Source organism: Prunus dulcis, chromosome 1 (genome assembly GCF_902201215.1).
Source record: "Prunus dulcis chromosome 1, ALMONDv2, whole genome shotgun sequence".
NCBI classification, from domain to species: Eukaryota; Viridiplantae; Streptophyta; class Magnoliopsida; order Rosales; family Rosaceae; genus Prunus; species Prunus dulcis.
The window spans coordinates 21,547,677-21,570,859 of record NC_047650.1 but is presented as its reverse complement, the minus strand read 5'-3'; the positions used below and the strand labels follow the sequence as shown (position 1 = coordinate 21,570,859).

The window sequence follows — 23,183 nt, the reverse complement described above, 5'->3', positions numbered from 1 at the left end:
ATGCCAGGAAACAATATTCTAGAAGCTCATGATCAGATTCAAATTTAGCCATATCTTCTACTAAAGAAACTAGTTATGTAGTCCTAAGAGCCTTTTGCAAGGAGACAAAACTCCAGAAGCTCATGGTCACATTCTAATTTAGCCATATCTTCTTCTTCCAAGGTCACCCATGCCTCTATACCGTCGCTAGAGCTACTACTCATCAATGTGACAACATTTTTAATACATTGCTAATGCATGCCCAGCTGGGTTTTCCCCATCCAAAATCAGTGTTATAAAATGGAAACCTATCCCAACTGCTGAACCTGTAAAACTCAACTTCTCCTTGAGAGACCAACTCACTTGTTTCTTTTAGAGGCTTGCAAGCATGTGAAAACCCATCCTCACCTTGAAGTTTCCTCACATAATCATCATTGATCTTCCTTATTACTTTTCTTAATTGAACCACAAATTCATGCAGCTCTATATTTCTTTCATCTTTCATTATGGATGCAACAGCAAACCGCCAGATACTACCAAAAGAATGCTCTGGCAAAGGTGGAACCATTCTTTCCCTTAAATTCACCACATGGGATATTGCCATTGATGGCCTACCCTTACCAGATGTACCATTTTTTGTATTCATGCTAGACTTGCATATGAGGGCTGTCACGGCTTCCACACGAGTAGGAGCACAGTCGTCCATGCCCAAACCCTTGGATGCTTTGACTTTCATCCTGGCTAAACTGGAAGCATCAAACACAAATCTCTTTGTCACAATCTTTTCTCTCTTAATCAAATTGGATGGCATGAAAATTTGCTTGTACCTTGGTGGAAAGATGGTGGCTGAATTTAGGGAGGGAGTGATGTTTTCAACAACACCACGTGATCTTGTAGCCCACACAACCAGGAAAGAAGACAGTGTTGCAACGTCTGCAATCTTGTGTGAAATCCAAATTCTGATACCCATACCACCACAGTCAAAGAAGTTTAACTGGACAGCCATGGCTGCAACCGCCTTGTCTGTTCTAATATTGTAGGGATCAAGTGGAAGAAGTTGTTGCACTAAATTCATATCTGGACTTTTTAGTATCTCAGAGAGCTGAATGTTAGCTCTAGCTCATGTGAAGACAACATCCCCATCTTCACAATCCGCAGATGTATTGCCCTCAATCCTTCCAGCCAAAGGGTAGAAACAGGTCAAGGTTTCTGATAAAGATTTCTTCAGCTTATAAAAAATTGTCATATCATCATCAATGTCTTCAGGAGCTGAATAGAAAAGAACGACAGGCACATAAAATATAGGAGATATCTGATCTAGCAGAGAGAGTCTGTAGCTCTTAAGGTGGTGTGGGGTTGGAATTGATGGTTTGCAGTTATCTTTAGAGACTATCTCAATCTTCATCTTCATTTTCATTTTCTCTGTAGGAAATGCAGGTCTAAAGAAATGAACAATCTATTACAGAGGCTGTGTATATATATCTGAAGCTTTAACAAATTAGAGCTGGACAAACTAATTGCAGCAAGATTAACTGATTACAGCTAGGCTTAACAAATAGACCTATCTGTTGCACCAGTTCAACCAACTAACTCCTTATTTAACTTTGAGTTTGAGATAATGTGGAAACTTGTCTAAGCTATCTAGAAGCTTTAGCTGGTCATCCACACATGGCGTAGGTTAACCATACACATGTAAATCATGTATGTCATACCACTACGAACGCCTACTGCTTGTGTTTAATTTTATTTTTTTTGCTTAATAAGTCTTTAGTTATAGGACTTTCTTCCTGGTTAAGTCACTGTCACTTAGGACTTGAGCTCCACAGATAAGTAGATGAAGTTTTGAGAAAGGGAGCAAGGCTGATGAAACTGTTGATCAACAAACCTATGGAGTGAGAGTTAGGAGTTTGAACAAGTTTTTGACAAAAAATATCGAATTGGGTTTGGGTTGGAGAGTTTATATTTAGTTGAAAAATAGTTGATCCAATATAAAAATAAGTCATTCAGCCAATTGCAGGAGGACTTGACCAAACTAAAAATAAAAAATAAAATAAAAATGGTAATACTTGGACTGGTCAGAATTGGCCCTGCCAGTATGCGATTATCCCTATACATTCTTGTTAGGCACACAAACTGTTGATAGGGGATGCAAAATCCTTGATGGGCCTTTCTTTATTCGATATACCTTAAATTAAGTGCGTAATCTAATTCAATCCAATCCTAGACGCCAATGCACAAGTTAAAAGTACCACCACCAAAAGGTTGTATTATTTTAGTCATAGCCTATTATTTCCAGCTAATCAAATCAAACACACCCTCATTTCCCCTTGTCTCTTTGCAACACCCAGCGACTCCCTAAAGAAACCCCAAAGATTCCTTGTTTGGCCCCTTATAGTTTTGGCCTTCCCCCCTGAGATAGAATATATTTTTCTTTCGTCCTTAATTTTAGTTAATTAGGATCATCCTTTCACTTTCAAGTGTTCAACTTTATACTGTACAGAAATTTCAATAAATGACAATAATTCATGTGGTCCAGCCGCATTATTGCCAGTGAATTTCAAGGTCACTTTATTAGTTTGCATCCTCTGCATAACAAATGAACTCTGCATCTAAGATTTGTGATTTTAAATCTTTACAATTTTATGACGACCATGGAAGTTGAAATTATATCCAGAGAAACCATCAAACCTTTCACTTCAACTTCACCACACAATAGAACATACAACCTTTCTTTCCTCGAACAGGTTAATCCTCGTACTTATGTTCCAGTTGTTTACTTCTATCCCAAGGAGGCCTCTGAGACACCTGATTTCTTGACTGGTGGTGATAAATCCAACCAGCTCAAGAAATCTCTATCAGAAACACTAGCGAAATACTACCCTTTTGCCGGTAGGATCAGAGATAGAGGCTCCATTGACTGCAATGATGATGGAGTCACATTTGTAGAAGCAAGAATAAAAAACATTGAGCTATCTGAGATTCTTGAGCACCCTAAAGATGAGGTGCTGGACCTGTTATTTACAGACAATCTGCAGTGGAACGAAGATTCGAATATCAACGTCCTCTTGGCTGTGCAAGTAAGCTTCTTTGACTGTGGTGGGATGGCAGTTGGCATCTGCATGTCACATAAGATAGCTGATACCTCCACCATGATCAACTTCATCAACGACTGGGCAGCAGTGGCCCGTGACAACAAAAAATGTGATCAATATGTACCATCTCCTGAGTTCATCTCAGCAACTGTCTTTCCCCGATGTGATCTGCCACTGTCGCCAGAAGCCATGATTGAGAAAAGCAATTGTGTGACTAAAAGATTTGTGTTTGATGCAACAAAGATTGCTGCCCTCAAAGCCATAGTCACGGAAAAATTGCAAAACCCCACAAGAGTTGAGGCTGTGACTGCTTTTATTCATAGCCGTGCCATTTCTGCATTGAGATCAACTTCCGGGTCGTCCTCCAACCCAACCACTTTCATCCAGACGGTGAACCTCCGCGCTAGAATGGTCCCTCCATTGCCACAAAGCTCTGCAGGCAGCATGATTTGGTTCTTTACCGTGTCCACAGCTGAGGGCAGCGTCGTTGAGTTGCATGATCTCGTGGGTCAAATGAAGCAGAGAATGACCAAGTTTTGTGACACGTATGTCAGAAAGTTTCGTGCGAAAGATCAATGGCCTTCCATCTTTAAAGAGTGTATCCAAGAATCAAGGAAACCATTTTCTAAAGGGAATTTGGTCATATATAGATGCAGCAGCTGGTGCAGATTCCCAGTGTATGAAGCTGACTTTGGTTGGGGAAAGCCAATTTGGGTCACTATTGCTAGCTGTGCCATGAAGAATGCTGTTTTCATGATTGATACAAGGGATGGCGAAGGGATTGAAGCTTATGTGAACTTGGAAAAGCACGAATTGGATGTGTTTGAGCGTGATGCAGAGCTTCTTGCTTTCGCTTCTTTGAATCCGAGTGTCATTTGAACTCCATCCGAGCTTCAAATCTGTGTGTGCGCGCGCATGCACACATGTGTTTGTTTTTATAAATGTTCTTGAATGTATTTATCCACTCTAATGATGTCGAAAAATAAATATGAGGCTTTGAAACAAGATACCCTAATAAAAAAAGCAAGCTATTTGAAAACATTTCTAGTATAGATGTATTTTCATGTAAAATCAGAGGAATATATTTAACCCCCTCCCCTTTCTTTTTCTTTTTCATAACATTAATCCCAAACTTTATTGATGCATTAGATGGATTATGCACCAACAAATTGGCAACTTTGTAGTACATAATTGTCTCACAACACTTTCATGAAACAAACTTGTGTCCTACATTCTTCAATCAAACAGATCCAGAGCTGAATCGCATAATCCGTTTTTCAGTCTGGAATCTGTGGATCTGAGAAGAATTTGTTGATGGTAGGCATGATCTGGGGGGTTTTGTTGCGAACGTATTTCCTCAGTCCATGTTCTGCATATCTCTCTCCCTCTGCATGGTTATCAAGCACCCCAGCAGCTCTGTTCTCCTTGTTAACCCTGAAAAACCATATTCAAATTTAGGTTAAATGCAGATAAGCATGTGCTTTTATTCTTAACCCTTTTTGTGTAGATTCCTGTGATTTTAATACTCTTAGGTCTCGTTTGGTAGGTAGGATAAGTAGTAAGACTGGATTAACTTAACCTAATACTATGTTTGGTGCTCACAAGCGAACGTGGATAGGATAGAACACAATCCCGCCATAATACCATTATGTGCATTTTTGTAGGATAATTCATCCTTACTAAGAATGTGGGATACATGATCTCACTACTCCAACTCCTTGACCTTGGACCCAAGACTAGGAGCCATGACACAAACCAATAACACTAGTGTTAATAAATGATACTAATTATACTTTCCAATCAATTCAATCCAATCCAATCCAATCTTAGTTACCAAACATGGCCTAAAGATTTATTTACTCATGGAATTGCAGTGAAATTTTATTTTTGATATACCTGACGTCAGGGTTGGTGTAGATGTTTCTAACAAGCTGCATGCCACAGATTCCAACAGCTGCACCAACTGCAGCAAATAGTGGGTACACCTACACAATCAGGGCAAAAGTAGCCTGTGATTAGCCCATAATTGGAGGGTTAATTAAACCTTGCACTACAAGTCATATCAAAGGCAGCGCAACAAGCACACCCTACTTTCATAGACAATCATCACACAAACCCTTTTGTTCCCTTCTTCTTTTGAGGCCAAAACAACATGAAAACATATCATTCATGAATCATGATCATGACCCTTTTTCTCTTACTTTCTCTCAGTTTCTCACCAACCAAAAAGAAAGTATAAGTTTTGATAAAAACTACCACAGAAAAATATAATTTAAAAAAAAGTGGGGTGGGGGCAGGGAGAAAGAAGGAAAGTAAAAGTACCTCAGGCTTTAACCATCTGGAGGAAGCCATGCTGAATCTGTGGAATAAAACAAAGAGAAGAAAATAGAAGATGAATCTTCTTCTTCTTCTCTAGGAGGAGGATTGAGAGAGAGAGAGACAGGGCAGAACAGGGCAAGTTTTTTCACAATTATGAGCTCTGTATTTATTGCAGGCACTAATTACCCGAATTTAGACTTCAACAAAAATGGAAGGTTGAGCGTGTACGGAAAATGAAGAAAAACAAGGCCTATCATCCAATTTTTGCGACCATTTTGGGCATTAATTAATTATTATTATTATTATTTTTTGTTGGAAGAGATCATTTTGGGCATAATTACTTCTTTTTTTTTTTTTTTTGGTGGCCTTTCTAATTTCCGTGAAATGTGTAACGCTAATGTGATTATTTTTGCATGCTGAACAAAAACATTGTTTTCAGAGGATTTGATTATTAGGGTAATAACGGTCCGTTTGGATGAGGGAAAATAACTCGGAATTTAATTAAAAGTTGAGAAGTTAAGAGGAAAAATTCACAATTCCCTTATTTGGCAACTTAAAGCACGGAATTTATTAAATGACATGCTGAAAAAATTGTGAAAATTGGGGCATCAAATTCCTGAGTTTAATTTCCACCAAAATAGACGTCATTTCATAATTTCCATAGTATCATTTACAAAATTCGATATAAATAAATCCAAACACTGAAATTTTCAATTGCTAGAATTGAAATGATGGAAATCTAAATTCCATTATTTTAGAATTCTATGTAAATTTCAATTCTTTCATCCAAACAAAGGGTTATTCTGAAAGATAACAAAGTTTGTATCTCAGGAAAAAAAAAAAAAAAAAACGATTGTTATGTACGAAAAAGGATAAGAATTATTCTTAGATTTCGAATGGTGCTGAACCCAAAGGCTTCAAATGGAACGGCCCAATTCCCACATAGGCACAAAAAACCTCTAGCCCAGCTCAAACAAATCTAATCTGTCAGAGATGAGGATTTGAAGATCACAAGTATTGTGCACGTGGATTAGGTCAGTTGGTTAATATAGTATATTTAATATCCACCCTATTGTACTCGAGTTGAATCCATCTTCTCATACATTAATTTAGAATATTGTTTCGTTTAAAAAAAAAATCATAAATACTCATTAAACCCAACCCAAATGAAGTACATAAAACTCTGGCATCTTTTTTTCTTAATTGGTCTTTTTCTTTTTCTGGTAAATATTTCTAGAGTTATTAATGCTTAGTTATAATTAACTTTTTTTATTGCTAATTCATTGAAGACGAAAAGCGAGAATTGAAATATGACTATCGAAATGAGACGACTATGAGGATGTGAAGATAAATACTCTACACGTTTGACAAAAAATATATATATATATAAATACTCTACAACTTCTACTATATCATAATTAAGAAACGTCAATCTAAATTAAGTAAATCATGAGAATCTCTGTATCAATTTCTTTTCCGTCACTCTATCCATTTAAGTTATGATAAGTTGGGCATTCGGAGGAACCTAAAGAGCTCATTTGGTCAAATATAGACAAAACAAGACAAATTTATAATTGGATTGGAGGAGCACGAGTGCGAACAAACTTGAAACAATGTCAGTCTAACATGTCCAGTTGTTTTTCCCCGCGCTTTAGTTCAATCTTTGTTCGGTCGGCTGCAAATGTTTCTTTATTTTTAAAGAATTATGGCATCTGGGTTTGACTTTATGCATACGTCCCATTCCAGTTTTCTTCAAATTCATCATATATATATATATATATATATTTTCTAGTTGTAGAAAATAGAAAGAGAAGTCACCAGATCTGAACTAGTTTTTTAATCAAAGCCACTGACAAGATTGGATCACTGTGCTGTCTGTACCCAATGTGGGTTCCTCGGTCATCGTGCACGCTTGATTTTTAATTTTGTAACATATATATAGAGAAGTTATCGTATGCAGATATCCAGATGTTATTATCATGAAGACGCTATATATTTTATAATACCTTTTTTTACTTTTTTATTTATTTATAATAGCATTCACATGATAATAATATGCGGATATCCGAATAAGAGAATATATTGAAAATAATAATTCTGTTTTTGGGAGCATAATTTAGTTTCTTTGCTGTTCTTTAGCCTGTCATTTCAATTGATGCAGATATAGATATATACTAAAAAGTTGTGGCTGTTGTTGACTTTCTTGAAATTATTTGAAAAAAGCTTACTTACGTACCTACTATTCGACCATCAATAATATTTCATGCTCCTTGGCCTTGGCCTTGCCTGGTCTGGTGGTTGATGACTTCATGTTTTCATGCACGCCTGTCCATCATATATTAATTTAGCTATTTTATTTGGTTGAATTCCATAATTTTATTATTATTATTTCATGAATAATTGACAGCACGATTGTAGCATTGCCCATGCATGGTGGGATAATGTCAAACTTTTTCCCACTTTATTTGTACGGACCCCAAAGAAAACGGGTGCAAGGTGAAATTGATCTTCAAATTTGGTTTGTTTGAGTTGATGTTGGGAATGAAGAGTGGATAGAAACTGTTAACAATTATTTTTGGTGCTATTGGATGAGTGAGATACATTTCTTGTTTGTGGTCAATAACAATTTGGTCACTATATTTTAAAAGTTGACAAAAAAACAACCATAAAGTTTCAAGTCTTTACATTATTTTTTGCTTATGTAGACGTTAGATTAATCACGTAGGTTAATAAGCGTCACATGGACAACATTTAATAATAGCAATAAACTTGATAATCAGACGAAAGAATGAGAAAATTGGTAACTTCAAATTTCCTTTTTTACTAATTCATTAAAAACAAAGGTCAAATCAGGGACGAATTCATGTTAAGACTAAAGGTCCGTTTGATAACTATTTCAATTTTAGTTTTTATTTTTTATTTTTTGTGCTAGAGTATAAAGGAAAAATAGGGAGAATGAAAGCTAGAATGAAAGTAGATATGAGATTGAGAGTAGAGGATGAGAGGGAGGAGTAACAAAAGTGAAGAAAAAAAAAGTGCTGCTAAACGAATCCTAAAATTAATTGAGTACACTATGCTACCAAACTATTTATTTAATTACTAATTTATCCTAATATAAAATGACCAAAATGGATATATTGAATTATGAAACAAATTATTTTAATAAGTACACCATACTCAGCATATTCAACCCTAATCAAATGCAAGGGAATGCCATGAAGTTGTTTGTTTGATACAAATCTTGGTCATTGGTGGTAGATAACACTCTAGTAGATACATGCTCCATGGAGTCCACTCCGACAGGTTCTTTAAGGAGTTGTGGATGATTCATACGAGGAGGAAAAATAAATAAATAATTTATTGGATGAAAGTTGAGTCCTTCAAACTTAGAACATTCTCTTCGTTTCTTTCTTCTTTTTTTATATTTATTATTTGGTTCTGGAACAACAAAAAGGAATAAGGAAGAGTAATTAAAAAATGGGACCTACGGAATAGATTTAGACGACCAGTATGAGCATTGGCTGCCTATGTAGAAATTTCAAAGGTTAGTAGGTTAATTTTAAATTCATTCAGTAATAACTAAAGATCGAAAAATAAATCCAAAACAACTTACAATGGCTGTAATATGTTCAACAAAATCATCTCTATTTGCAGAGGAGGCATTAGGTTTGGTGTTGTGTGATAGAGTGTATTAGTGTATTTTTGGTAATTAAATAGGGTGTGCTTAGTTAATTTTGTATTTTGATTTAAATATTAGGGTGTACTTAGATTATAGGATGTACTCAGTTAATTTTAGGGTCGTTTAGCAGCACTAAAAAAAAATAAACTAAAAACTGAAATCTATTTCAAATTGTTTTCACTTTGGTTACTCCTCCCTCTCATCCTCTCTCTCAATCTCATCCTCACTCTCATTTTCCTCTATACTCTAGCACAAAAAATAAAAATGAAAATGTAAAATTGAAATGATTATCAAACGAGCTCTAACATGGGCCCATGTGAATTTTTTTTTCCTTTTATGTTCTTATAGTTAGTATATATGTTTTAAAATTTGCTCAGTCCAAAATCGAACAGTTCAACTCTAGGTAAATTTAGCCCATCTCATTTTGAAATACTGGGTCAACTACATGCGAATATGAACCCAAATAAAAACCATATTTATTATCTGGTTGCCTCATTAATTAGTATATTGATTATTCTAACCTTTCTATTTTGGTTTACTTACATTTTTTATCGTTGGGGTTTGGCTCGAAATCATATTTGGTCACTGTGATTTCAATTTTTCCGATTTGGTCACCGTATTCGCAGTAGTTAACAAATTAAGTCCAATGCCTCAATTCTGTCGATTTGTTTGATTAACAAATATCTAATATTTAAGTTAAAAATAATTAACTTAAATGTAAAATTTTAATATTTACCCCACCTCCAAAAGTACCCAGCACCCAGCGCCACACGCCTACACCTCATCGCCATCAAAGATGGCGGTCAGAGTTTATTGTTCAGATGATTATTGGTGGTGTTGGGCAGAAGCAAGACGACAATAGCTTCAAGATGGGGAAAATTGGGTGGCCAAGGAAGGATATAAGTACAAAGGAGAATAACAAGATCGAATGGGCTAAAAAACAAAAAAGGAGTTTGGGGTTGGGAAGAATCAAAGATGGGGCCTATTAGGTCGTGGGTTGAGAGATTGAGTGATTTTCAAGGGTTGAGATGTTAACAATGTTTGTGCAAATTTCTCACGGAAGAATATTCGCTTGTAGATCCTTCACCTTCTGAGCTTCCTTCTTTCTCTTCTAAGTTCTTGTGAAACAAACAGGAAGAAAAGACCACACCTGGGATGGTGTTTGCTAAAAGCCCTTCGATGCCTAAGTTAGTTCATTGGATCTTTGAGAAACAATAACTAAAAAAGGGTACGGAGCTTTCTCTCATAGGGAGAGTTGGGTGATTGGAGTCATATGTGGTGGCACTTGGCCATGTAGGAGAGAAGAGAGTGGAGAGCTGGCGACTAGGGATGCCGACAGCTAGGAGAGGGAGAGATGTTTTGGGGGTTTTGCTAGGTTTTTGCAATTGAGTCTCAGATCATCTTTTGTGTGTTTGTGACCATGTATTTATAGGGTTCAAGCCATCTATAGTTTTTCAAAGAATATCTTCCTTGATTGGAAATAATTTCTGCACAAGAGCTTTTCTAAAACCCTAACCCCCCTTTCTCCTAAAAAACACTCTTAGAGCCTTTTCGACTTTGAAGGGGGAGGAAGCCATTGTTCTTCCCCCCTATCCCCTCTTCTCTTCCTCTCTTCCTTCTTTCACCTCTTCCCCCATTTTCAGAGACAAAGGGTTTTCTCTATTTGTCTTAGTTTTGTTATGATTTTCATCCAACCATTATAGGCGGCTGCGGCTCAGCGTCGGATCTTCACCTGCATTTCGGCGTCGGATCTCCACCACCATCTTTTTTGCAATTTCTTTATGTTTGGAATAAGTTGCAGAGACTCTTTGGGTTCTCTGTGTAGTTTTCACCTCTCCTTTTGTGAGAGTTTTTCATCTCTCCTTGGTGAGAGATTTATTTGTATTGTTATGGTTTGGTTTTTTCAAGCTTTATCTCTTTTTTATTATTCTAAGTTTGCAATCTTAGTTGGGATGCCTATGCCAGAGTTTCTTCGATCTTGCCTGATCGTTAGTGGAGACATACCTGATTTTCTTAATTTTGATATTAGACCGCTCCGTTATTGTAATGGTCGTTTTGTGGCTAGTTTGTATTGGCTCTTTGTGGTTAGTGGCTTTTTTGGCTGAATTATGAATGCAATAATAGAATTTCTCAAAAAAAAGAAAAAAAGAAGAAGAATATCTTCCTTGGTGGAATTTGATTGAGTCAATTAGAGATTTGATTGGGATCAAATCACTAATTGATGATAATATCTCTTAAATAAGATAATATCATAAATTGATGATATTATCTTTTAATTGGTGATTATATTCCAAAATAAAGATAATATCCCTATTTTTAGTATCAATTAATTGGCCAAATAAATGGGCTCAATTAATTCACCGACGAGACATTTTTCTTGTCCACGTAACACCTCATGATTAGAAGCTGTATTATTTGCTCCCACAAACAACACAATGTTCATTTATTCAATCCTTAATCCTTTATGTTTCAATAATTTGGTTGTTCAAATTGCTGTTGTTGATATTGGGTTGATCATCAAGTTCTTAATTAGGTTTTTTTTTTTCCTTGTTATTGGATTGAATTTTACAACAATTGAAGTATCTCAAATGCTTGCGGAGCCATGGCGAGTGTGTGAGGAGAGCGTTGGAGAACTGAATAAGTTTTTTAAATTTTTTTTATAAAATATTTAATTGTTACACGTAAGTTATTTATTTTGAACTTAATATTAAATATTTATTAATTAACAAACTAACGGAATTGAGGCATTGGATTGAATTTGTTAATTACTCCAAATACAGTGATCATATATGAAAAATTAAAATCACGATGGCCAAATTTGATTTCAAGCCAAACCCCAATGACCTAAAATGTAATTAACTCTTTTATTTTTTGTGATGTATTGATTGTTTATTTTTTTGGATAACAGATGTATTGATTGTTCTAACTTGAAATGAATTGCTGCTCACGCCATAAGACTAAATATATTGTAATGGTTGTGAGTTAAGAATTCATATGTGAATTTTATTAGTCCCTTGGCACATAGTCTGTGACCGAAATGGTCAGCCATGACAATAACCACATCTCATATTCTTCTATGGGGCTACATCTAGAATTCTGTCTTTTTAAAGTGTATTCCAAGTTTTCAAATTCAACTTTGACATAAATTGTTGTGGGAATTCGACTTCATATTATTATGTCACTCGATCAAATTTTATTTTTGTTACATGCCCCGATATATAATTTAAATATATTTTATAAATAAAATAAGTCAGTTGATCGAGATAGTGAACATATTTTTTTTATATTAAAATTCGAATCTTCTTAATTAAATTAATTTATAGTAATTTAAGACAATCGATCATGTAAAAAAAATATAAGCGTGCATGTTTTATTGTCAAATTTTTTACTAAAACTTACACGAGATTTGAGTAAAACATTAAAAAAAAGGGAGATTCACTATTATACCCAATATGGGGACCCAAATTATAAAAATACCATATATAAAATGGACTTTAGAAACACACCCAAAACCCATTTACAACATAACAAAAAAGCTTTTAACTTCTTATAAATTACAAAACTGCCATCAATTTCTTAAAACAAGCCCAACCCCAAAATCTCATAAAAATACCCAAAGCACTCAATAGGTCATCAAAGTAATTTAATAATCAATATTAAATTCAATAAGGCTAGCTATCATTTTTTGGGTTTTTTTTGGGTTTGTTTATAGGAATTCAATTGTGTAGGATTTATTTATAATATTAGTGCTAAAAATGGGTATATCACTAAATATCTCTAAAAAAAAATGGAGGTGGAAAAGTATAGAACTCTCTAGAACATTGCGAAGAATATATTTACCAATTTGACCGGTAATCCCTGAAGCTCAAGCTCACGCCAAGCCCTTTATTGGGCCAACGTCAAATCTATTCTAGTTGGACTTTTCTTTCAGAAGCCCACACCAATTTCACCACGTCTCACCTACTACCGGATCTGGGTCCGAATATTCCAGAACGCCCATCACACTCATGCACGTCACGTGCCCCTCGAACCACCTTGCTCTCCACGCACTCCCTTAAATGCGCGATCTCCTATGGTAAGTCCGCTCGTGACCCCACCGGCGAACAGGCGGTTCATAGTAAATCTGCGGCTAATACGAAGCCCTAAACATAATCCGCGGCAAATAAAAAACCGCTGCACGTGATCAAAACCACCCATTGGTTTTACGATTCTAGACTTTTTTCTCTCTCTATATAAACTCCTACTCATCACTCTCTCTCTCACACTACCATCTAAAACCCTCAATCAGTTTTTCTCTGCCTCCTTTATCTCCACCCAATACTCTGTTTTTTTTCGCTCTCTACAATCGCCATGGGTATTTCTCTCAATTATTGGTTTCGCCATTTTTGCCATAGATCTTGTATTTTCATTTCATTTTTTTTTTCGATTTGTTTTTGTTTTATTGACTTTTTTTTTTCTTTGTTCTTGTTAATATCGATCAGGATCTGACAAGAAGATCAAGATCGGAATCAACGGTAATGATCCGATCCTTCTCTTTTTCTGTTCACTGCTTAGGTTTTTGGTTGATTCATCTCGGATTTAGGTTATTTTGTGGTAAATGATCTGTAAATTGATTGAGTGAAAATTTTGAAATGGTTTAGGGTTCGGAAGAATCGGTCGTTTGGTTGCTAGAGTTGCTCTTCAGAGAGACGATGTTGAGCTCGTTGCTGTTAACGATCCCTTCATCACCACCGACTACATGGTCAGTATATGTTTCCGTGGATGTGTGTATAATTGGATTTATGTTAGTGTTTTTGGTTTTGAAGTTTGGACTCGATTAGTGATTTGTGTGGTTATGGTTGTTTTTAGACCTACATGTTCAAGTATGACACCGTTCACGGCCCGTGGAAGCACCATGAGCTTAAGGTCAAGGACTCCAAGACCCTTCTCTTTGGCGAGAAGCCCGTCGCTGTTTTTGGGATCAGGTACTCTTTTATCTATGATTCTTAGGCTCTTGAACTTATCTGTGAACCCATCGTGTTGCTTTGGCAGTTTAGTACAGTGAGGGCTAAGAGATTCAAATTTAAGTTGTGTTTTGTTTGATTTTTGTACAGGAACCCAGAGGAGATCCCATGGGGCGAGGCCGGTGCTGATTTCATTGTGGAGTCCACTGGAGTTTTCACCGACAAGGACAAAGCTGCTTTCCACTTGAAGGTAACTTTCGTTTCATTAGTTTTGTGATTCTGTTGCATTGGCCAATGAAGTATGCTTTCATTCAAGATTCAAGAAAATAGCATGTGAAGTTTATGTTGGTTGTCAGAATTGGCCATATAGTGATTGCATCTTATTAATTGAATCTGAATCTATATAGGCATTTGGAATTCTTAATGTGTATCTGTGTATTGATCTTATATATATGATAGGCCTTTGGAACTCTGATGTATTACCTTTTATTTAATTTGGGTCCACTTGTATTGTTTCCTTGAGCTACCGTGGTTGCTCATCTAATGATTGTGTCTTGTAGGGTACAACTTATGGTTTTCATTTGGGTAATTTTCAAATGTGCACTTTTTAGTTTAGTTGGATTGAATTGTTTTGTTTTCATGTCCAGGGTGGTGCCAAGAAGGTTATCATCTCTGCCCCAAGTAAGGATGCTCCCATGTTTGTTGTGGGTGTCAATGAGAAGGAATACAAGCCAGACATTGACATTCTTTCTAATGCTAGTTGCACTACCAACTGCCTTGCTCCCCTTGCCAAGGTTTGAGTCTGTTTATTTCTGTTGCTGCTTACTGATTTGCGATATCAGTGAATGTTTGTAATTTACATAATTTAACTTCTCAATTGTCCATAGGTTATCAATGACAGATTTGGAATCGTTGAGGGTCTTATGACTACAGTGCACTCCATCACTGGTGAGATTTAGCTTTGAACTCTACAAAGTTTGAAATACCTGTTTTGAAACTAAGCGAAGTTGGTTTTACCTTTTCATGATTTAGCCACCCAGAAAACTGTTGATGGCCCATCATCAAAGGACTGGAGGGGTGGACGTGCTGCTTCCTTCAACATCATTCCTAGCAGCACTGGCGCTGCCAAGGTAATTGATGACATATTGAATGACACTTATGTCTATCACTAGCTCTCTTTTTTGAGTAGCTTACAGTGCTCTTGTTCTTTAGCTGGCTTGATTAATGTATTTTTGTGTTGTATGTCATGCGAAGGCTGTTGGAAAGGTGCTGCCACAACTTAATGGAAAATTGACCGGTATGTCCTTCCGTGTGCCAACTGTTGATGTTTCAGTTGTTGACCTGACTGTCAGGATTGAGAAGAAGGCAACCTATGAGCAGATCAAAGCTGCCATCAAGTAAGCTCTGTTATTTATTTTTTTTGTTTTACTCTGTAATTGGTATTGTTATTGGCTATATTCCTCAATGTAACCTTGCGTTTTTGCTAGTTCTAATTTTTATCTTTAATTCTGCGATGATCAGGGAGGAGTCTGAGGGCAAGCTTAAGGGCATCTTGGGTTACACTGAAGATGATGTTGTCTCCACTGACTTCATTGGTGACAGCAGGTAAAATGAGTGTTCGGACTCTCATATTGCATTTTATTTTTGTTCCAGTGCTTTATGCATACCATGAATTTAGCTAATTTGATGCCTGGTGCTTTTGTAGATCAAGCATTTTTGATGCCAAGGCTGGAATTGCATTGAACGATAACTTTGTCAAGCTTGTGTCGTGGTACGATAACGAGTGGGGTTACAGGTAATTTCATCGTCCTCTTGCTAACTTGCTGCTTATATATTTAAGCTTGCTTGCGCCCTGTACTGACATTGCCTTATTTCCAATGTTTTCTTTGCAGTTCTCGTGTGGTTGACTTGATCGTGCACGTAGCATCCACTCTCTAAATCCCGGACGGATCCACTCTCTAAATCCCGGACGGACGAGATCGAAGGCTTTGATTTCTATGTTTTTGGTTGAGTCTAGGGTGTTTTTAGGTGTTATGGTTTGGAGCTCTGAATAAGAAGTCTTTATCTTGTGCTCTCTGCGAGTTAAATCTGTCCAGGTTGCTATTTTTGATGTTCGACATTTCAGTTTATCATGAACTCCCCCCCTTTTTGCTGATTTAAATTAAACATGACATTGTACTTTAGTTTTACAAGTTTGATAATATAAGCAAAGGTTATGGGGTTGCCAATGCCGTAAGGATGTGTTGAAGTTGCGTCCGTTTCTTCCCTGGTTCTTTATATAATATCCGCCATCATTCTCTTTGGTTATTTTATTCGAGAATCACTCTGGTACAGGTGACCTGAATGAACTACTGGTTGAACACCCACAACAATGTTGGCGAATCCACTCTGCTATGTGGCCGCCAAATGCTTAAGCATATGTTCGCCCCCAATCTCAGACTGGTGATATAAATTCGTCAAGTTTTATATAATACCAAATTAAGATCTTTACAAGCTTCTTGTAATGTTGTACTGTTTGATTCAACAGTTAAGATATAGGGCTGTTTGATTCAACAGTTAAGATATAGGGCTGTTTTTGATTCAACAGTTAAGATATAGGCCGTTTGATTCAACAGTTAAGATATAACAAACAGTTAAGATATAAGGCTGTACCATTTGATTCAACAGTGATTCAACAGTGCTTCAACAGTTATGATATATAGGGCCGAAGATAAATCCCTCAGTATAGAATTCGTGTGGCTTGTTGATGTACTTTGACTAATTCCTTGTGGCATGTTGATGTATTTAGACTAATGAGGAATATTAGCAACTTTCTCTCTAACCTTCTTTTTTGAACTTTCTCTTTTTTTTTTTAATGATAAATGTCATTTTTCTTACACTTTAAACAATGCCATTAATGCATCACACAATTTAGTTTTTGTTTTTCAAGTTTACCATTTTAAAATGTATTGACTTTTATATTTCCTTCAATTTATTCGAATTTTATTATAACTTCTTTAGCACATTGTTAAAAAATAAATAATTAAAAAAATAAGAAAAACGTCAGATTTTTTAAAAATAAAAATAAGGTTTGTTTCATGACATTGTTATTATCTTTATTTTGCTTTTAACAAAACACGCGCCTCTTTGGAAAAATTAAAAATTTAAAAAAACTTCTGTTTTTATTTTCTTATTTAATTTTTAACAAGGTGGTAAGAAAGTTATAATTAAAAAAACTAGTTTGTGTGATGCATTAATGACATTGTTTTTAGTGTAAGGAAAGTGACACTTGTAATGAGAAGAATGGAGAAGGTCCAAAAAAGAAGGTTAAAGAGAAGGTTGCTAGCACTCCCCTTTGTATGCTTTCTTATATGCATTGCATTGCAAGAATTTAAAACCATGCTGCTAATGAAACTTAGCGGGGCCCTGGCGTTTTAAATTTTTGGTTTTGTTTTTGTGAATATAAGCTATTGTCTAAATTATAAAGAGAGGATGTTTCTCACACTCGCATTATTACAGTACTATTTATGAAATTCGAACTTGAGACTATTAAAAACAATCCGAACTGAGGCAATATTTCCGAATTCACTTTTTTTTTATTGAGCTAGACTATGTTGGCTTTAATTTTACATTTTTAATTTCTTATATTTACCAAGACCAGTTAGGGATGCTTTGCACTTGTCGTTCTTCTTGTTTTCAATCTTTGACTGTTTGATGAATGCAACCCTAAACAATCCCCACCCACCCAATGTTCCACCTGATAAATAAACAAAGATGGATTATATGTGGAGCTCCATTTCTCATTAGAGAATATCAGTTCTCGTGATCCAATGAATGAATGAATCAAGTTTGAAACCAAGAAGAAAATTGTGGCAAAGCTCTCTCTGTCTCTATCTACCACCAGTACTACTGACTGTCTGCACTCTGCACAACACCCACAATCAAAAGCCAAGGCCATGTGCAACCACCATGGACCACGTCGTACCCTACCATTCTACCTAATTATGTGTAGCTTTGATTAATTGAGTTGTTAGTGACAACATGTGCCTCTTTACTTATTTCTCTGACCACTGTCTGTCTGCTATTACTTATTAATTGAGTTGTTAGTCACAACATGTCCCATAATTACACAATAGAGACCATATTATGCGTTTCTCTTCAACCATAAGCAACACTCACTTACCCTGTGAGTTGATAGATAATGTTTACGCCATTATTTTATGTTACATTACATCAAACGAGATTCAAACTTAAACGTAAAGAGGCAAACAAACTATCTTAACTAACTGATTTATAATTTCAAAGATCGGATTCCATCGTTGAGGAGGATCCCACTAATTTCAACCCAACTTCCCATTTATGCACCCAGATAATTAGGCCAAGCCTACCATATGCCACCGTCGGTGACCCCATTACCCATTATGCCCTATAAGGCCTATAACAATATAAGTATGTATGTAGTCCCACAAAATTAACTTTTTTCTCTCCCCCTTTAAATGGGGGTCTCTTTGTCACAAGTCTACAGTCTATTGCACCAATTCCTAAAAAAGAAAAAGAAAATCACTTTAGAAAAAAAAAAAAAAAATCAATTGACGTGAGATCCTAACTCAACCGCCATCGCCGGTCCCTTGATTTTTGTCCCTCTTTCCTTGTGAAGTAGCTAAAAAATCCCATTAAAATTTCATCAATACTGTGAACCTCATAGTTTGGTCCGTCACCACCAGTCTCCAACGTAATATTATAACACTCTTTTATCTCATTTCACTATCAAATCTACTTTTCTCTCACGGACCCAAACGAATCTTTATCATTCTATGTTTTGTCTCTAACTTTCCCTCCACCATATAAAATACCCTCCAAAAATCTGATAATCAAGTGGCCATTTTCCTTTTGTTATCTTCTAAATGTTGCTTCCTCTTTACATTCACTCATTCTACTGTTCCTTTTATTCTCTTCCTAAAAGGCTAAAAGGCTAAGAGTCCCCTGTTTATCTCTTTATCTGCTGAATAATAGCTTCATCTGGGCATATAAATAATGACTCTTATTGCTTACTCTTCTCCTTCTAATCCTCCAATCCCCATTTCTTAGCATCAAATCTTTTGGCTTTCATCTAAAACTTTATGTCATTCTCAATTTCTCATATGATGGGTGATGGGTCAGTTTTCCCATCTGTTTTAGACTTTTCTATTAATTGAATGTTTTTGGTTTAAGAGTTCAGTTACATCGATTCTTATATCTTCATTCCAAGAAAAAGCCTCACTCTTTTAGCTTTTCTACAATTTTCCCATTTAAGAGAACAAGTTCCCATATTTGCCTTTCTGGGCCTTTCCACTTTCACTTCATATATCATCTCTGTTTTTTTTTTTTTTTGGTTATTTTGCTTGATGGCATAATTTGAAAGCTTTGTGCTTGACTGAGTTCTTGTAAAAGTTGGTGTTTTCAGTCAATTTCAGGGTTACAATGCCTCCCTCATACTTCCCACTTAGATGGGAGAGCACTGGAGACCAATGGTGGTATGCATCACCTATTGATTGGGCAGCAGCCAATGGCCTATATGATTTAGTCAGTGAGCTTCTTCACCTTGACACCAACCTCCTCATCAAGCTGACCTCTCTTCGCCGAATTCGGCGCCTTGAAACTGTCTGGGATGACGAGGCTCAATTTGATGATGTTGCAAAATGCCGCTCTCAAGTTGCCAAGAGACTCCTCCATGAGTGCCAAGCACAGAGGGGTCACAACTCTCTGATCAGGGCTGGCTATGGTGGCTGGCTTCTGTACACTGCTGCCTCAGCTGGGGATGTGGGTTTTGTCAAAGAGTTGCTAGAAAGAGATCCTCTTCTTGTTTTTGGAGAAGGAGAGTATGGTGTCACTGACATCTTTTATGCTGCCGCCAGGAGCAAGAACTCTGAGGTTTTTAGGCTCTTGTTTGATTTCTCAGTCTCCCCAAGATTTAGTCTTGGCAATGGAGAAGTGGAAGAGCGGTTGGGTGATATTACTTCAGATTTCAAGTGGGAAATGATGAACCGCGCGGTTCATGCTGCTGCTAGAGGTGGGAATTTGGAGATATTGAGGGATCTCCTTGGGGATTGTGAAGATGTTTTGGCTTACAGGGATGCTCAGGGATCTATTATTTTGCATACAGCCTCTGGCAGAGGGCAGGTTGAGGTGAGGCTCTTGTGTTATATGCTTGTTAGATGCTTCATGTATACAGCTATTCAAACATGCTAGTTGCTTCAGAACAATCTTTTCATTGCTTAGATTTCAGTTACTCTCTTATCGTTTCTTAGAATATTGATGCAATTTAAGGTATTGCAGATCTGATACTCAGTCATTCATGAATTGTGGGGGGCTTAATTAAGAACGATTCTTAGAAGATGGAAGATTTCTTGCTCACATATTTTTTATTACTTGAATTTATGTGAGTGCCTGTTTGTTTTGAGTTATAGTACTGACATATTTTGGTTGCTCTTTTCATTTGAAAGCGCATATAAAAGGGAGTGAGCACTGATTGACCTAAATTCTAGATAAACAGTTATGTGGTTAGTTGCTTGCTTGGCCTTAACGTCCACTCGTAAATAGTTGGCTTTATGATGTTGATGGCTGCTCATTAAATTTAATGGCCTCACAGGCACTGCAACTTGACTGAAATACTCGTTCTCTTGCTTGGTTTGAACCTAAGATATATCATTCTTCTGTTGATGATCAAGCAGATAATTGTTGATAACCGTAATTTTCAAACTATCCTTTTGAACATTGAACTACTACTTATAATGTTAAGTTCGATCATTCTTTATGCAGGTGGTTGAGTATCTAATAGCATTCTTTGATATCATCACCATTGTAGATAATCAAGGGAACACAGCTTTACATGTGGCCGCTTATAGGGGTCACTTAGCTGTGGTGGAGGTCCTAATTCGTGCATCTCCCTCATTAACCTCTTTATCAAACAACTATGGTGATACCTTTCTACATTTGGCAGTTGCTGGTTTCCGAAGCCCTGGTTTCCGGAGACTGGACAAACAGATTGAGCTCACTAAGCAATTAGTATGTGGTAATATTGTGAACACGCTGGACATTATTAATGTTAGGAACAATGATGGACGAACCGCTCTTCACATGGCTGTAATTGAGAACGTTCAATGTAATTTGGTGGAACTCCTCATGACTGTTCCATCAATTGATTTAAACATCCGTGATTCTGATGGTATGACCCCACTAGATATTCTCAAGCAAAGGCCAAAGTCAGCATCTTCTGAACTTCTGATCAAGCAATTGATTTCAGCTGGAGGGATCTCCAAGTGTCAAGATCATAAAGCCAGGAGTGCCCTTGTTTCCCATTTGAAAATGCAGGGTATTGGGAACAGTCCTGGGACCTCCTTCAGAATTCCTGATGCAGAGATATTCTTATACGCAGGCATTGACAATGCTTCTGATGCCAGTTGTGAACAGTCAAGTGTGCAATTCTCAGGCGAGCTAAATCAGTTTGGATCAGCCAACTCAGTAAACAATAAGAAGTCAGGTTCTGTAAATTACACGGCAAGGCGCCTTAAGTTTCTCCTTCAATGGCCTAGGAGGAAAGAAAAAAAGGAATCTATCAGAGACTTAGGTGATGGTGATTCTTTGGAGTCATTTAGTACATGTATAGATTTGGACGACAATCCAATCCCACTTCGGCAGATGTATTCGAAATCTTCCTCCCTTCCAAACAACAAAAGGACGCTATCTGTCAGGAGTTTTCTTCCAAGCCCATACACTAAGATGAAATTTACTGCTGGTCTAACACATGGTGTAATTCAGGCAAAGCCTCATTTAGCTTTTCCAGCTCATTCATTTTCAAGTCCTCTGTCAAGGTCATCTATGTCTTCACCTACTTTCATTGACAAAGAGAAGAGTGTTGACATTCTAGGACCCTCTTGCTCAAATGGGAAAGCGTCACAAGTGAACTTCAAACAGAGTGAGTTCAACAAGAAGATAATAAACCAATATTTGTGTGTTGGCGCGCAAGGCCTGGACAGGGAAGAATCAATTAGCTGCGCATGGTCAAATCAGAGTTACAAACATTCCACTTCTCTAGTTGCTTGATCAGACTGTACAAACGAGTTGGTGTTCTTCCTTAGACCTATAGATATAATAGAATTATGGTGAGTTCTCAAAAAGTTCTTTTCTTTATAGATATGGTTTCTTTCTTTCTTTATCCTTTTCTCCCCTCTTTAGATCACATGTTTTATAATATCTGTTAAGTATATGCATAGTTGCATACAAGTGTAAAAGCTGTCTGAATAATGTTAAAAAAAATGTTATGAAGGGATGTGTGTTTGGCATATTTGTAAACCCCAATACCTCTTGTGTTGTATGAATTTTGGCCCTTGCACACTGGTTGTAAGATTGTTAAGTCAGCTAAGTTTAAATTTATGCTGCATAGTGATCAAATGGTTTCCCCTATCTTCTCTGGTTACCCTTCACAAGTGACTTCCAGATGACCAATTTATCTTTGTTGAAAAATTGACATAAAAAAAGCTACGTGGTTTTGGCACAACCAAGTGTTTAGGTTCGTTAGGCTTTGAATATCCTATCATAAGACTACAGAGGGCCATAAAATGCTTACATGGTTGCACTTTCCTTGTTCTCACTGCTGTTCTTGTTATTCTTTTCATCTTTTATAAGTCTTTTCATGCCAACTTGTGGTTAGAAATGTGAAGCGTTTCTTGGTCATTCATGCCTCTTTGAACCTTTGATATCTGCTAACAAATGCAATCTGATCTACCACCTACCATTGTATATAATCGACTTCAAACTTAGATTGGCTTGAAATTGATGTTCATACACACAATGATGTGGTTAGGTGTGGCTTGAATTGTTCTGTCCACTAATTTTATTTCTTATTTTGCTTGGACATGTTCTCATACTCGATACGCCAGCCACAATGCATGCATGCCTTCTTTATAGAAATGCTTGGTATCCTGATCCTCACAATCAGGATTCAGGATTTGATGCACGAAAAAGCCTGGTATAGGAAATTTTTGACCAAAAGGACAACAAGCAACTCATGTGCCATTTGAGATGGGCTGACTTCGTTCTTACCTATTATGACATTCTCAAGTCAGGACCACACGCTTCTACTATTTTTCCAATTCAGTTATCCAAATTTCTAAGTTACAAACAGGAACTTCGAAAAGTCGGAGATTGCAGTGT

General features: G+C 36.6%; 4 protein-coding genes and 1 pseudogene across 4 annotated transcripts; 3 read left to right on the top strand and 2 right to left on the bottom strand.

The window, feature by feature from the left end:
* Positions 1-83: 83 nt before the first annotated feature.
* Positions 84-1,390, bottom strand: LOC117616339 (annotated as a pseudogene).
* A 1,225-nt stretch (positions 1,391-2,615) lies between these two features.
* On the top strand, positions 2,616-3,970 carry LOC117621379 (stemmadenine O-acetyltransferase-like). Its single transcript, XM_034351821.1, has one exon. It carries the CDS (start codon positions 2,622-2,624, stop codon positions 3,948-3,950), a length of 1,329 nt encoding a protein of 442 aa, XP_034207712.1. The 5' UTR covers positions 2,616-2,621; the 3' UTR covers positions 3,951-3,970.
* A 159-nt stretch (positions 3,971-4,129) lies between these two features.
* On the bottom strand, positions 4,130-5,531 carry LOC117621387. Its single transcript, XM_034351832.1, has 3 exons — positions 5,394-5,531; positions 4,968-5,056; positions 4,130-4,505 (listed from the first exon to the last, which is right to left on the bottom strand). The coding sequence occupies exons 1-3, from the start codon at positions 5,421-5,423 to the stop codon at positions 4,349-4,351; spliced, it is 276 nt and encodes a 91-aa protein (XP_034207723.1). The 5' UTR covers positions 5,424-5,531; the 3' UTR covers positions 4,130-4,348.
* Positions 5,532-13,261: 7,730 nt separating this feature from the next.
* On the top strand, positions 13,262-16,248 carry LOC117618808 (glyceraldehyde-3-phosphate dehydrogenase, cytosolic). Its single transcript, XM_034348580.1, has 12 exons — positions 13,262-13,423; positions 13,551-13,583; positions 13,710-13,810; positions 13,918-14,033; positions 14,163-14,262; positions 14,660-14,806; positions 14,900-14,960; positions 15,045-15,142; positions 15,267-15,409; positions 15,534-15,617; positions 15,718-15,807; positions 15,905-16,248. The coding sequence occupies exons 1-12, from the start codon at positions 13,420-13,422 to the stop codon at positions 15,948-15,950; spliced, it is 1,023 nt and encodes a 340-aa protein (XP_034204471.1). The 5' UTR covers positions 13,262-13,419; the 3' UTR covers positions 15,951-16,248.
* A 2,549-nt stretch (positions 16,249-18,797) lies between these two features.
* Positions 18,798-22,367, top strand: LOC117615817 (ankyrin repeat and sterile alpha motif domain-containing protein 1B-like). The gene is made up of 2 exons (XM_034344973.1): positions 18,798-20,156; positions 20,790-22,367. The coding sequence occupies exons 1-2, from the start codon at positions 19,452-19,454 to the stop codon at positions 22,071-22,073; spliced, it is 1,989 nt and encodes a 662-aa protein (XP_034200864.1). The 5' UTR covers positions 18,798-19,451; the 3' UTR covers positions 22,074-22,367.
* The last annotated feature ends 816 nt before the right edge of the window (positions 22,368-23,183 follow it).